Source organism: Phyllostomus discolor, chromosome 13 (genome assembly GCF_004126475.2).
Source record: "Phyllostomus discolor isolate MPI-MPIP mPhyDis1 chromosome 13, mPhyDis1.pri.v3, whole genome shotgun sequence".
NCBI classification, from domain to species: Eukaryota; Metazoa; Chordata; class Mammalia; order Chiroptera; family Phyllostomidae; genus Phyllostomus; species Phyllostomus discolor.
Window position 1 is genome coordinate 53,165,214 of NC_040915.2, and position 15,779 is coordinate 53,180,992.

Below are 15,779 nucleotides of genomic sequence, written 5' to 3' on the forward strand. Positions count from 1 at the left end.
GTGTGTGTACAAGAGAGAGAGAGAGAGACAGAGAGAGAGAGAGAAAGGGAGATAAAAATCATCATGTTTCAAGCACCTACTACGTGCTGTGTACGTTACCATGGGCCATGCCTAATTTTTTTAAATGCCACACTAAAACTATTCCTATTAACCCATTTTGTGGATGAGGAAACTGATCCCAGTGACTATTACAACTGTCTCCCGTGCGGCCATCTCAGTTTTGGCCTATGGTATATGTTCTGATGGGTAACCACTCACGTGACTCCTCCCTGAATGGAATCAGAAGCTATGCGGTCTGCCCACGTTCCGACACTCGAGTCTCACTGGAAGGCAGGCTCAGGTCCCCCTTCCCAGCACTTTACATCGGGGGAGGCTTCACCTCCCCCTGGACCACGGGCTTCAGGATCGTGAACAGCCGCACCGACACCTGGTGCTTGGAGGGCGCTTGCGGCCCGGACATGCTGGGCTTGGACTTGGATGCGCTGTGATTTGGGGAGCAGGGGGTCTTGCCTTACAGTGGAGGCAGGTGTGTTTGGCTACGGGGTGGGGGGAAGTAGATTGTGTTAGATGAGACTTTTTATGATCCAATGAACAGGAGTGTGAGTGCATGTCACAGGCGTGCTCACTGTGGAGCAAAGGGGCTGACTGCAGTATGCTGTCCATACCTGCAAAGCACCTGCTTCCTATTTTTCTATTAACTGACCTTACCTTGACCATGGGAAGACACTGACCTCGGCTGGGCCAATCATTCTTGTCCCTCCCACTAGCCAGTGATTGATTGCTCTGGGGAAGGACACATGCCCATTCTTTGGATTCTCATAAATGACAGCCAGGGCAGGGGGCGGGGGATCTGATTTCCTTGGGACAGGACACTGGCGTGCTGGAAGCCCAGAGCTACCCGCAGCCACACTCCCTGGCGCCGGGTCATTCTGTGTGGAAGCAGCAGCCGGCGGAGGCAGACGCAAGCGGAGAAGAGGGTTAGAAATCATTCATCTAGAAATCCAGCCCCTTCCACAGTTTGGAGATAAGTCTCCATACATCTTCTTTAGCTTAAGCTGGTTCAAGACCCGTTTTGGTCCCTGGATTGCAGTGCTGATTCCCAGGCTGAGTTGCCTGGGTCTGTCCAGCCCTGAGGGTCTAGACCAAATCCACGCCCGGGCCTGTCTACCGCCCTTTGTTTCCCCCACCACACTGGGTCCCGGCCTGGTAGGAGGGCATCTCCATCCTCCCCAGAGAGACCTTCCTGGAGGCAGAATGGGGGAGGGGTGATCCCTGGGGACAGCAGCTGGGATTCAACTGTAGGTCCATGTGCCCCAAAGCCCGGGCTTTTTGATGCTGCTCCACCCCCTTGCTAACACTCCCCCCAGGCCAGGCATTGGGGTGACATGTCCCATGTAACAGGTGCTCAAAGATGTGTTGCGTAGCCAGATGACCCCGTTTCCTCACGTAAGAGTGGGAGGGATAAAAAGATACGTGGCCCTTCATTATGCTCTGGAGACACAGGGCACGTTACACGCCGTGACCCGCTGCCTGTGCTGACCTCTCCTGGATGGGTAATGGGTGTTGAGGCAGTTTCCTCCATGTCCTGGGCAAGGCCCGGTGACTCCCTGCTGACCCTCCAGTGTGGCTGTGACAAACACAACCGCCATCCCTGTCCCTGGAGTTCTACCTCCTGCTGAGCTCGCCAGTGTGGTGACCGCCAACCCACTTGGGCCACCTTCCTGGAGCCCCGCCCTGAGATCCTGCCCCGGTGGCAGCGTCCCTCCGGCAAGGAGGGGAGGCCAGGCGGGTCAACCAGGCACAATCACAGGCCACGTGAGGGCGGACGAGTGGCTGAGTCCACACGATCTATCAGCTTGTCTCCGCAGTTACCCAACGACCGCTGAGACGGTCACGTCGCCCCAGCCGGACTGCTCACCTCAAGCACCTGCGAGAATGCCACCCCCACCCCCGGTGGTGCTGTTTTCTTTCCTTTCCTTTTTTTCTTTTGCTTCAATGAATCTTCCCTTCCAAGAAAGTGGGCTCTCTTCGATAAAGGTAGTTTGTTAAAAGGGTAGCTAAACACGCCTAATGTGTATTCCTTTTATTTCCCGTTTGCGAGCAGACTCATAAACAGGACGCAGTAGCGTCTACTAGAAGAACAGTCTGGGAGTCAGCCGGACCTGGGTTCCAATTCCGACACAGCAGGGGCCTTGCACTGTTACTCAAGCTGCTGGAGATGCTAAACGTGGGAATATAAATAGAGCTGTTATGGGTTGAATTGTGTCCCCTCCAAAAAAAAAAAGAAATACGTTGTAGTCCTAAATCCAGGAGCTCGGAATGTGACCTCATTTGGAAATGGGGTCATTGAAGATATAATTTGTTAAGTTGTGAGGTCCTGCTGGAGTCCGGGGGGCCCCGGTCCAATGTGACTGGTGTCCTACCTGTAAGAAGAGTCCCCAAAGACACAAGGAGAGCGCCACGTGAAAACAGAGGCAGACCCTGAAGAAGGTACAGGCTGCAAGCCAAGGAATTTCAAGGGTTGCTGGCGACCCCAGAAGCTAGGGGAGAGGCGTGGACCGGAACCTATCACAGTGCACACCCCGCCAGCACCTTGGTGCTGGACTGCTGGCTCTCAGAACTGGGAGAGAACGAATTTCTGTTGTTTGAAGCCACCTGGCTCACGGGACTCTGCAATGGCGGCCCTCAGACACTCAGACAAGGGAGGGCGCTGCTGAGCCTGGGTCTGCGGCAGAACAATAAACGCACTGAGTCTCGCGCCTGGCCTGGCAAGGAGTGGAGACTGGGGAAATAGTTATTTTCCTGCTGGGGACTCTCGGCCATCTGGAAGGTGGCCCTTTAAGAGGCCCACCCCAGCGCGGTGTCCCCTTGGGCGAGTTGCACCACCCCTGAGCTCCTCTGCGTTCTCCCGCAGAATTACAAGTTAATGATAACAACGGCTGGCACTTACTAGGTTCTTACTTCTCTCCAGACTCTGCGCTGAGCACCCTCTGTGCCCTGAGAAGTGAGGTGAGGTAGGTTCCGACACTGGTTTACCCTCCTCCTCCAGCTGGATAACCTTGGGCAGCTTACTTGCCCTCTCTGTGCCTGCGTGTCCTCCCTGTAAGATGGAGCCAATAACACTGTCTACCTCGTGGGGTTGCTCTGAAAATCATCTGCAGCAAAAAATGCAAAGGGCTTAAAAAAGTACCTGATGGTCAGGGAGCATGCAATGGATTTGCCCTATGTAATCGTCACGACGGCCATCTAATGGTAAGTCAGTTCTTTTCTGCGAGAGGAAACTGAGGCTCAGAGAGGGAAGGTGACCTGCCCAAGGCTGCACAGCCAGCAAGCTGCAGAACTGGGAGGCGAACCCTGATTCAACAGTTCAAAGCACAGGTCTCTTTCAAGGCTGGGGGATGGGGTGAAGGACCTAGCGAGGGGACTGACACACTGCAGGGGCCAGCTCCACCCATGGAGTCGGACTTCCTGCCCAGCCCCAGCCCAGCCCCGAGCCGCCCGGCCTTCCCCCTCCTGCCCCGTGACGGGCTGTGCATGCTCTGCAGCTGCAGTCCTGCACCAGCATCACCGCGCCAGGCAGCGCTGAGCCAGCACAGAGGAAAACCGAACGTGTTTAGCGGCAGGTCGGAGAAGCGTCTCGTTTCTATTAGCGTTAATCTAATATGTTGTCTTTGCGCGCTGAACTCTGAATAAGTTAATCAAGGACAGGCTGGGTTTGCGTTTTCTTAATAACGGCAGCTGATTCCAGAGACTGCCTGCTGAGAGCTCTGGGCTGCGGGCTCCTTTCTTATTTCCTCTCCCTTCTTTCTCTTTACATTTGATAAAATATGTAAGATTTCCAGGGACGGGCGGGTTATCTTGGTATAGAAGGCAGCTCACAGGCTTTGGAGTCAAACAAACCTTGTTTCAAACCTCAGTCCCTCCAGCTGCTGCCTGTGCAACCTGGGGCGAGTGACTTTTCTCTGAGTTTTAATTTTTTTCTGTCTGCGAAATAGGATCACAACAAGTCTGACTTTCTGAGTTGCTGTGGTTGTTGAATAAGGCAATGAAACACAGTCATTCAGTAGATATTAGCTATTATTACTACAACTAATAAAAACAGCAACTATTAAGTGACCAGTCATTATGAGCCAGGAGGTGTGATGAGCCCTTGGCACGCACCGTCACATTGGAACAACATGTACAAAGCAAATGGGACAGTGGCCGGTGAAATGAGTGATCACGAAATGGCGATAATCATGCTGGTGGTGGCACTGGCATCTCATCCTCCTAACAAGTGTGGGGGGGTGTTATTAGTGTCATATGCTGTGACAGGTACCCTACATGCCAGGAGGAATCCGTGCTGTATCAGGGGACCGTGACAAACCACAGGCCATCACCGTTCCCATAAAGGCCCCGACAGGGAGCCCAGGGGAGGAGCATTTGATCAAGTCTCGGGGTGGGGGAGGGGGCCGGGGGCAATTTCCCGCAGGTGAGCTAAGTGAGGGTGGCGCTGACCCTTGGAGGTGCTCTGGGCTGAGGGATGGTCATTCCTTCATCTGCCCACTCGGCCACTCATTCGCCCACAAGCAGGCACTGAGCACTACCTTCGTGACAGGGCTGTGCCCGGGGCTGGTGGAACAGGCAACCTGGACAGGCGGCTCCCCGGCCCTTGTGGAGCTGACGGTCTGGTGCGGGAGGCGGACTCTGAACAAGGGAGGGGATGCTGCCCGCAGACGGGGAGACGCGCGGGGACAAACACAAACCCAGAGACATGGCTGTGGCAAGGTTTGAGGTGGGGCTCCTTCAGTTCGGACGGCCCGGGAAGGCCCCCATGGGGAGCCGAGGTTTGACGGGGGACCTGAAGGGAGGGAGCAAGGGAGCCATGCAGAGCTCCAGCGGGAGAGCATTCTGGAGGAGAGGACCTGCCTACACAAAGATCCCGAGGTGCAGGGGGGCTGGGTGCGCTCAGTGAACAGCAGGAGGACCAGTGGGGCAGGGTGCAGTGAGGGGCATGGGGGCATTACCAGGTGAGTTAGAGAGCTGGGCCGAGGCAGGGGCTCTGGGGTTTATCCTGAACACGATGGGAGCACACGCTAAGGGGCGGGCTTGCGACCACCCCTGGGGCCTGCAAAGTGCCAGAGGAGGTTCAGAGTGGCTGGGCACGACGGAGCTCGGCGAGTGGAGGTGGTGGAGAGGGAGAAGCCACGTCACACTTTTTCCACCCACGTAGCTCCTCACACCTCCCTAGTGTCCACAGGACAGGTAACTTCCCAGGGTGGACCCTGGAGACCTTCCTGATCACCTCTAAGAACCTACTAGGCGCCAGGTGTCGTGCTAGGTATTTGCGTAACCATGGTCTTCCTGAACTTGCGGGAGGCTCCTGGAAGAAAAGAGCCGTTATTCCCATTTCACAGATGACAAAACAGGCTGGATGAGGTGAAGCCACTCGCCTGGGCCACACGGCTGGCTGCAGTGGAGCTGGAGTGTGAATCAAAGTCCCCTAATACGTTTTCTGCCACTTCCCACCCCGCCGTCGCCTCCCTGTGAACACTGGGTTCTGGGAGTGGCCGAATTCTAGGCGATTCCTGAGGGCGGAAGCAAGAGCTTGTGGGCGGCTCCTGAGCCAGGAGCAAGGTGGGACTGAAGCAGGTGAGCGTGCTCCCCAGCTGGAGTCCCCTCCGTTAGCCCCGCTTCTCTCCACGACGGGAGAAGGGGTTTGCCACGAAAGGAGTTGCATCACAGCAGAAGAGTGACATGTGGCAGGGAGCCCCGAGGCTCGAGAGGTTCCCCTTCTGTCCTGATTGCCGGTGGGTCCTCCCAAGCCCTCTGGCCCTGACTCTGGAAATGTCCATTCATGTGAATCTCACGAACTGCAGGGGTCAGGCTGGGGTCCTCCCCCGCGTGCTGGTCACACAGGCAGATGTCAGTGGACTCTGGGAGACAGCGCTCAGGCCAAGTTTTCCGGCCAGACGGGTCTGATCTCAACTCCAGTGCTGCCACTTAGCAGCCGTGTGGCCTTGGGCAACTGCCTTCACTTTTTCAGGCCTCAGTTTCCACATCCGTTAACTGGGCCTAGGATGACACCCCTCGCTCAAGTCCATGAAGTGTAGTGAAAGTCAAATAAGCTAACACACAAAGAAAAGCCCTTTCGGACTGTGAAAGGCTAAGAAAATGAAAGGCAATACGCTCACGACAACGCTGTCCCCTAAGTGCCATCCCCAAGGGAGCCGGTAGGGGGCGTTCAGAGGCAGGGAGGTGGAGCCGAAGCTCTGCCACGTGCTAGCTATTAACCTTGGGCTCTTGGTGCCTCAGTTTCCCCATCTTTACAAGGGGAAAAACAGCACCTTCCACAGAGAGCGGTGGCCACAATCCAGTACACAGAAAGTGCTTGGAGCGGTACCTGGCACGTAGTGAGTGCCGAATGGATGCCAGCTGCTGTTATGTTCTTGTGTATTTAACACGGGCTGGAAGCGGCTGCAGCGGAGGGTCAGACTTTGCACTCGGACAGATGTGAGGTTCAAATCCATGCTTACTGGTTTGCAAACTGCCGCGACCTCCGGCAAGCTACTTAAATCTCTGAGGGCCAGCCTTCTCCTCCGAAATGGGGGTGATAAAGAAACCTACTGTGTGTCTACAGCAGTAACTATTTGCTGGCTGGTTCCTCTAAAGCGCGGAGAACCACCCGTTGGCTGTCGCGATCATTATTATCATCCTCCCTCCCTTCGCCGTAGCCACGCCTCTTACTTACCTCGCTCCTCCTCCTTCTCCCGGACAACCCGCCCCTTGAGGGCTCGGCTCCACGCTCCTCCTCCGTAGTCGCCCAGCTTGGCTCTCTCATTCCCATCTTTGCCCTTGAACCAGGGTCCGTACCGGCGGGCGATGCTCGCGGCCTCGCCCGTGTCCCGGAAGCCTCTGCCCAGATGCAAGTCGCCCAGGAAGGGCAGCTCGGCGCTCTCGGCCGGGGCCCCGGCGGCGGCCGGGTTGGCCTGGTTTTGGGACACGGCGGGCTGGCCCACGAAGCCGGAGTGGAGGAAGACGAGGCTCCCTGCCGTCAGGTAGAGCACCAGAAAGGTAAAGAAGCGCACAGGTTTCCTGCGGAAGTACCGCTGGAACTTGAACCAGAGCTTGGCCATAGCCGGATCATTCCGGACTGGCGTGCTGGGACTTGGCTGGAGGCGGCACACAGGGAGGGGACAGGGGGGCCTCCTTTCCCAAGCTCCCCCTAGAGACGGACCCCCTGGGGGTCCGCGGGCGTGTTCCGTCTGTGAAGGTGATCGCCAGGACCAGAGCTGGAGGACAGGTCGAGCACTTGGCCTAGGCAGAGAGAACCGAGGGCGGAGCTCCCCAGCCGTCCGGAGGTCAAGGTGAGCTTCCTTGGGCCGCAGAAGGAGTTCTGAGGCCCGGGACACCCAGGAGTAGGTCCCATTTTCCTACATCTTGTTCCTTGCCTCAGAGAGTTCCCAAAGAGCTTTGAAAATGCAACCTGGAGCACTCTGCAGGCCCCGCCGCGGGAGCACCCTTCCTGCCCTTCCTCGGGCCCTGGGGCCTGTCGGGCGGGATCACTTCCCCGAGGCGCGCTCTGGCTTCTCCCCCAGCGGGGGGCTGAGTCCGACGTGTCCACCTTCTGGAAGCAGAAGCCGGCCGGCGTCCATCCCGTCCTGCACTAGGGCTCAGGGCTGCCACCTGCAGAACAGCACAGACACAAGTGTGAGAAGCTTCCTCGCAGAGGTCACGGCTCGAAGGTTCTGGAACATTGTCAAGGGGCCATGCGGAGCGCAGAGAAGGGAGTAAACCGATGATGGCCCGAAACACCCAGCGGTGCTGGACAGAAGCCCAGTCCAGATCACCTGCCTTTTCCTTTAAACCGCATGGGGAGTTGGGGGGCTTGAACCCTACTGGGCGCTGGTCTGGAGACGACAAGCTTTACCTGGGACAGCCACAGGCGCCTGTGCCCCACGCTTCCTGCGTCTTTGTCACGCACACACGGGTTTGTGGGTTCCCTGAAGTCCAGAAAGCACTGCCTGGGCCCTTGCTGAACTGTCCATTGGACCAGTCTGATACTGAACCTGATCCAATTCATTCATTTTTTTCCTAACAAAACTTTAGTGAGCAGCTGCTATATGCAGCAGGCACTGTCCTGGGTGCTGGAGAGAAAGCTGTGGGTGAGAGACACAAAGTCCCTCCCTCACAGGGCGCACATATTAGGAGGAGGAGGAGGTCAGGTCCAGCCCGGCCCCTTTAGCCAAGGAAGAAGGAAGCCAGGATCACTTAGCAATGTATTCATGCATTGCGGTATGTCTTATGTTGTGACAAGCCCTCTGCTGGAATTACCTCATGTATTCTCCCCCAGTTTCCTATGGGAGGTAACTGTTGCCCCATTGTACCTATGAAGAAACTGAGGCCGCAGATGGTGCGTGGTGGCACTGGGGTTTGAACCCTGGATGGTCCAGATGCAAACCCGTTGCTCTTCACCGCTGCGTTTTCGAGTCTGCCCTTCCCCCACGTGGTCTGGGCTTCACTCGGGAATTCAGAGATGGCCCCTGCAGCAGTCCCTCCCAGTGACCCTCGGTGGCTGGGACCTCACCCTTTGGCGGGGTCCCTCAGAGTGTGGTCCGAGAAGCATCGGATTCAGAGTTGCCTGGTTAAAGATTCCTGACTTCTCCGACCAGAATCTCTGCTTGAGGGGAAACTTAGAGGTGTAACAAGGTGCCCCTGGGTGATGGTACTGTGCGCCAAGGTTTGAGAATCACTGCTGTAAGAGTAAACGTTCAGGATCACCAGCAGGAGAAAAACAGAACAGAAATGAGAAAATAGACAACTCCCACTGGCTGATGTTCTTCCACATGACCACCAGCAGGGGGCCTCGTGACAACCTTGGTCAATTCATGGATTCAACCATTAGCCAGTGGGCCACCTGAATGACTAACAGCCCCTCCTAATCCAGACGGTAGACAGTCTAACTATGGTTCAAGGTGGCGTCCGCCGGTCCTCCATATGCTTTCCCATTCACTCAGGAACTAAGTGCTGAGCACCTGCGATGCACTAGCGATTGTTCAGGCCACTGGAAATAGATCAGTGAACAAAACAGCCCCCCATCTGTGTTCCTGTGGGGTCGAACTCTCTGTTTATCCATTGATCCATCCACCTAGGCATCACTCTTTAATTCATCCATCAATCCACCTACCTATCCATCCATTAAGCCACAGGCTGTCCACCCATCCATCAATCTACCTAACTCTCCATCCATCCACCATCAGCCAACCCACCCACCCATCCATCCATCTGAACTGCAACAGTCCATTCATCCCTCTGCCTCTCCACCCACCCATTCATCTGCCCGTCCTTCCATCCACTTAAAAACATGTGTTTCTTGCCGACTGTGTGTTTGCCTGGGATGCAGAAGTAAATAATTCAGGGTCCCTGGCTCTCAGAGAATTCAGTGCACACTCTGGGAGACAGCAGTGTAAATAATCACTATACTAAATCATTGTACGAGATCGTGATAAACCCTGTAGTAGATGTATGTATAAGAGACAGAACAGCAATTAATAGTAATAACTCTTGTTCATTGTGCACTTACTATGTGCTAGACATCACTCTAAACGCACCATACTCTGATTTAATCCTCATAATAATTCTGTGAGGGAGATCTGTGTCAGTTTCAGAGAGGAGAGGTCAAGTGACTTGTCCGGGGTCACACAGCTGGTGAGCGGCAGCTGGGCTGTGAACCCAGGGTCACTGGACTTCACAGATTGTATTCCTAACCTTGCATCTCGCCTGGTCTCGTATCCCTTTGAGAATCTGATGAAAATTAAAGAAAAGAGCCCTAGACCATACGCTCTCAGACTTGGCATTACAATGTCAGGAGGTTTGTGGACCCGGGGGGCGAGAAGTCCCGGAATGTGGGAGCCCAGGATGGTAAAGGTCTGAAAAGTAAGGGCCTTTGAGCTGGCAGATCTCTCAAGAGGGGTCGGTTTTGGGGAGAAGGAAGAGCAGAAGGTCGCTCAGGGAGGAGGGACAGTGCACGTGCAAGGCAGGTCACTGCAGTGGAAGGACCAAGGAGCTCAGGGTGTGATGGGGACACAGTTGGGTGGGCGGTGGGCAGGGCCGGACTGTGGGGATTCTCAGACGCCAAGCTCTGGAGTCTGAATTGTGCTCTAACAGGACACATGGGGGTCCACGGAAGTTTCCTGGTCACACCGTCACTGTGGAAAGACCAGTTTCTAATTAGCTTGAAAACCTCCGGCAGGAGGTGGTGTCCCATGGTATCCTCTGTGCAAAAACGTGCAACTTTCTTTGTGACTGGGCCAGGGCGAGAGGAGGCCAGCAGCCCTCACAGGGATGGGCAGGGGCTCACCAACCCTCCGGTGGCATTCCGGGAAGAGTGTGGACTCTGGAGGCAGGCCGGCCTGGGTTCAAATCCTGCCCCTCCCCCCTCCAGCTGCGTGACTGGGACAAGACACCTCTTTGCACCGACTGAGGTGCCTCAGCTGTGAAGTAAACATAAGCATCTTGGTACCCCAGACGTATATTGCTGGGAGGGTTGAATTAAAAATTGCAGAAAGAGGCCTGGCCGGTGTGGCTCAGTTGGTTGGAATGTCACCCTGTAGACCAAAAGATCATGGGTTCGATCTCCATTTGGGTTGGGGTGCATACAAGAGGTGATTGATCAATGTTTCTTTTTCACACTGATGTTTCTCCCCCCACCTTCCTTCCCGTCTCTCTCTAAAAAACAAACAAACAACTCAATAAACATGACCGTGGGTGAGGATAAAAAAAATTGTAGGAAGAGTGCCTGGCACATAGTAGGTGCTCAAGAAAGCCCCCTTCCCTGCAAGCACATGCGAGCAGCCTGTAAAGCATGTGGCTTCTGTGGAGGCGGCAACAATTTCGGCTGCCTTATTCTCCGTGTCTTTTTGTCTCTCTGAGGATATTTTTGGGTCTAGTCCCCTTTTGTTGTTCCCTTCTCATTCTTTTCTATTTCAACACATCTTTTCTCTAAGTGGGCGCCAAATGGGTTTTAAGAGGATAACGAGCTCATTAGGAGCTGGCAGGGAACAGAAAGAGACTGAGGCTTTGGGGGCATGGGGAGGGACGGGGGCCCTCCCAGGAAAGGGCTGTGAGGCGGGGGCTCCTCCAGGGAAGGGGGCACTGGGTGAGCCTCCCACACCATCCTGCCAGTGCTGGGAGGGGGTGCATCTGGAGGGAGGGCACCCTGGAATCTGAGCCCCACAGGGGTGGGACTGTGTCCGCTCCCTCACTGCTCTAGCCCCAGCCTGTGGCATGCTGTGGGTCCCCGGCAAACACCCGTGGAGGAGATGAAAGCAAAGAATCAGGGGACCGGCCTCCCCCCCAGGGCGTGACCTTGAAACCATGACTCCGTGCCATGTGCCAGGACACTGGGGACAGCCTGGGAGAACTGTCCATCTGGGACTCTGCGGAGGGGACATCTTGCCTTCCTCAGCTCTGGATGGTGCGGGGGTCCGGGGCCCTTGCTGAGCCGTAGTCTTACCTCCCCAAGGGAACCCCCAAATCTCCTCTGTCTCTCATGTCCACCCCTCATTCTCTCCCCACACAAGTCTCTCTCTTTTCTCTCTCCAGACAGAAATTCTTCCCCAGAGAGCAGGGAGAAATAAAGCTCTCTGCCACTTGTTGAACACCTACTACATGCCAGACACGGTTTCAGGGTTTTGCAAACACATTTCGGCAAAATCCTGCCTCCTGGCCATCCGGGAGGCGGGTATGAAGTTTCTCCCCAGTCCACAGACTCTGGTGGGGTCTCCGGTCGGCCTTCCGCAAGCCCCTCGCCTCTCGGTCTCCATTGGCTCGTTAGGTGTGGGAAGCCGTGACTGCACCCACGTCCTCTCCTGTCACTTGCAGCCACGAGGCCCTGGCATGGGCCACGGCCTCCCGGAGCTGCGGTTTTCTCTCCATAAAGTGGGGGTTGACCACAGAATATGCCTCCTGGGGCTCTGGGGCGGAGTCAGCGGGAGAGTCCGTAAGCCTGGATGGAGTTGCTGCTTGCTAAGAGCTGGCTGTCATCCGAGCCTCAGTTTCCCCATCTGGTGACTGTAGCCGAGGACACCCAGCTCGCTTCTCTCTGGGGGCCAGCGGGAGTTTCTACAAGGCCTAGGCCCGGGGAGGGTGGGGGCCCTCTTCTCGGGAGTGGTGGCATTTGGTTACTGCAGTCCGGGTTTCCAGGCGGAGCCTCGGAGTGTCTGAACGCGGCCTATTTTTAGCGCCGCAATGAACCTCTGCTGTGGCGCTGCCAAGAAAATGAGTGGCGGGCAGAGCGGCCCTGCGGGAAGGGAAAACAGAAGGCGCGGCAGGCCCCGCCCTCCCTGCCCCCCTCCCCTCCCCTCCCCTCCTCCCCTGAAAGGAGCCTCAGTGCTCCCGCCTCCGCGTTCGGGGGCGAGCAACTCTGGCTGGAAGCCCATGAGGCCAGGCAGGAGGCCAGCCCTCCCTCCACAGCCCCCTGAACTCTGCTTGAGGGCAGAGGCTCCGGGACCAGCCGACCCCCCGACCAACCACGCTGGGCCAAGAACTAGCTCCTGAGAAAGCGGGTTTGTGAAGGTTTGAGAGCTTCGCAGTTCTAGCTGCGAGAGCCGGAGGTGGGGGCGGGGCGGGGGGCGTGGTCTCCGAGGCAACAGGAGGCTTGGCCGGAGGTGAAAGTGTCGTCTGGTCTAATGATACAAATATCAGAAGTCACCGGGGTTGCTGAGCATTTACTATGTGCCAGGCACTGTGCTGAGCATCTTATTGCCGCTGAGCCATTTAATCCTCGCTGGAACCCTCTGAGGTAGCTGGCAATCTCTCCGTGCCTCAGTTTCCCCACCCATAAAATGGGGAAACAATAGCGCTTACAGGGTTGGTGTGAGGACTGCATGAGTTCATAGATGGAAATGCCACCTCGGTGTTTCCTTTTTTGATAATAATTTGTGGAGAACATATGTGGTTTTGCCTGCCCAGCGCTCCTGTATTCTGGTAGAAGGACCCCGTTTTCCTCCTCGGAGGTTTGGGCAGGATGGAATCCATCCCTCACTCGTCGCTGTAAGCCCGTCTCCAGCACACGCACGGGATAACGCGGGGTGTGTATGTACCCAGGAGTGAAATCGCCAGGTCCTACTGTGTGCACATCTTACGACCGTCCTCACAGATGCTGGCTTGTTTCCCAGGGCGGCTGCAGCGACCACCCCCTTCAGGAGCCTGTTGCTGTAGCTCCATGTCAACACAATGTGGCCAAGCCGTTCTGTGTCTGCGAGCCCCGTGGATCCGTCGTGGGAGCTCTGTGTGCCCCTCCCCGTCCCCCCACCAGGATTAACTTCCAGATGCCTTACGAAGGCCTAGGCCAGCTGCTGTGTACGCTCCCCGGCCCACTCACGCCTCCCCCAGACTCCCTCCGAGGCTGCATTTACCCTGGGGCTCCCCAGCTTCCCCGGAGGGGCGGGGCCTCAGGCACCCTCCGTGGGAGCGGACTTGGCAGCAGGCGCCTTAGTGGTTACCTCCTCCCCGGTCTCCCTGCCCGATGCAGGGGAGGAGAGGGGCCTGCGTGCTCCTCGCCTTCTAAATAAGTGGCTAATCGATGATATCGATGACTTGGGAGTACACCAGGGTTTGTTTAGCCCTGCTCGTGTCACTAGAGGTGTGAAGTGTTTCTCCAGTCTCCCTGATGTGCAAGGAACCCCGTTGGGAGATCTTGGTCCTGATCCCTGGGAGGTGAGGCGGGACCTCTCCACACGGATACGCTGTAGGCCCTTTGGTACCCACTCCACAGACGAGGAATCTGAGGCCCGTGGAGATCGTGTAGCTTGTGTAAGCACACAGCCAGCAAGAAGCAGAGCACAGATTCGAGTGCAGAACTGTCTCAGCCTCCCTGTCCTGAAGCAGTGGCCAGGACACCTAGCACCCTCGCTCACCTGCTGTGTCTCTCGGTTAAATCCCAGCCTCAACTCAGGGGCCCTTCTTAAGCCTGTAGACGTGGAGCGCCATCCCTCAGACACTTCTCTAGGTAGGTGGACCCCCCTCCCCCACTCTGCCAGCTCATCTCCTTTAATCAAAGTCCCTTCTCATCCTTCTCCCTCCCGGACCAGCCCCTTGGCAAGTGAAAGAAGGGATAAAGTCGTCTGAGAAATACCGTTACCAAAACCTACCCTGTGGCTGTCACCCACAGTCTTTAGGAACCCAGAATTGTGTGGACTCAGCTAACCCTGGGGAAGAACGTCACACCTCCTCACGGTGTGTGGGCCCCGGCCGTGTTGTTTTCTCGGTTTGTGGTCGGTCTTTGCAAAGACCGCGATGGGCACTTGTGTACATACAGACTCATCTCCTGGGTCCCAGTGGTGGGATCGCTGCGTCCCAGATTCTGCATATTTGCGTGCGCACACAGGGGAAGCCTGTGCCAGGCTCCCAGCCACAGGATGTGTGTCCTCACGCACCCTCGGGCGCCCTCCCACGCCGCCTAGGAAGGGTCCCCGGGACCCCCACGCTTCCTTCTCTCTGTTGCTGGGCCGGGGACTTACCCGCCACCGCCCAGCCCTCAGAGCTCACCGTCCATGTCCATTTCCATTCACCCTTCCAAAACTCGGGGAAATAAATGGGAAGGCAAAGGGCCATTAGCTAAATGGCCGTTAACACCCAGCCATCTGCCATGATGTAATTAAATAAAAAAATCAGAGGGAGCATATGGTGCCCATTATAAATAAATATTAAAATTTTGTTTCCCTGGGTAATGGCTCCAGTGCCTCTTGCTCAAACTTTATGGCCATTGTCACTTACTGCAGGGAAGCGGGCTGGGCCACAGTGAGTGGAAATGACCACCTGGAGGGAACAGGCAAAGCGGCCCGATCCCGGGATAGACATTCCTAGCGCGAACCTGCTTCGGCCATGTGGCGGCTGTGTGACCGTCAGCACGTGGCCTCCCTGAGACTCAGTTTCCTCACCTGAAAAATAGGACCAACCCGCCCTGCCTCGTTGGGAAGGTATGCAGGCTAAATGAGTGAATGTGTTTAAAACATGTAACACCATAATGCTGTATGTACTAGTATTTACTGAGCACCTACTAGGTGTTATCTTATTTAATTTTGACAACAGTCCTATATGAACTGTCTCATTTGTTAGCCCCCTTTCACAGATGAGAAAACTGAGATTCAGAGGAGTTAAGTCACTTGTGCAAGGTCACACAGCCAGGAATGGTAGAGCACAGTTCAAACCCAGGCAGCGTGGCTCCGGAGCCTTCCCTCTGCTAGGCCTGACACAACAGTTTCTCAGTAAACTGTTATTCTCTGCCCAAGCTTTGGTCAACAAACAAACAAACCATCTCCTTCCTTCTCATAATAACACCACTTGCCCAGAATTCATCTCAATAAAAGGTGAAGATTCGGTAACTTGCGGTGATTAGAGGCCACCCAAGGTACCCCCCTGCACACAGGGGCAGGTCCCAGTGGCCGTGTTTGTACCACATGACCCTGCTCACTGGCATTGCCGCACAACCACAGGTGAACTCGGATATAAAACTAGTCAACCAATGCTTGCCTTCCGGAATATGGAGTTGGGGTTTGAGACAGTCTAGTCTCTGCCGGCCATCTGGACTAAGGACCTGCAGCCTCAGGGGCCATAACCGCAAGCCCAAAGAAACAGCAAACGTTAGTCTGCCAGAGAAGAAAAAGAAAGCAAATGAGCAGAAGAGCGACTGAGACAGAGACGCTGAGAAAACCCTGGGTACCCGAGTTGGGGAGAGCCCGGGACCAGCCTGCCGGGGCGACGGGCCGCACCGGACAAGAAAATACGGGCGCTTTTCC

General features: G+C 55.9%; 1 protein-coding gene across 1 annotated transcript in view; it reads right to left on the reverse strand.

Moving 5' to 3' along the window:
• WSCD2 (WSC domain containing 2) overlaps positions 1–15,779 on the reverse strand; it is a 96,921-nt gene that overhangs the window by 37,479 nt on the left and 43,663 nt on the right. Inside the window, exon 2 of the mRNA XM_028528332.2 lies at positions 6,731–7,665. Coding sequence (XP_028384133.1) covers positions 6,731–7,115 — 385 coding nt within the window. The 5' untranslated portion in view covers positions 7,116–7,665. The remainder of the gene's footprint in view (positions 1–6,730; positions 7,666–15,779) is intronic.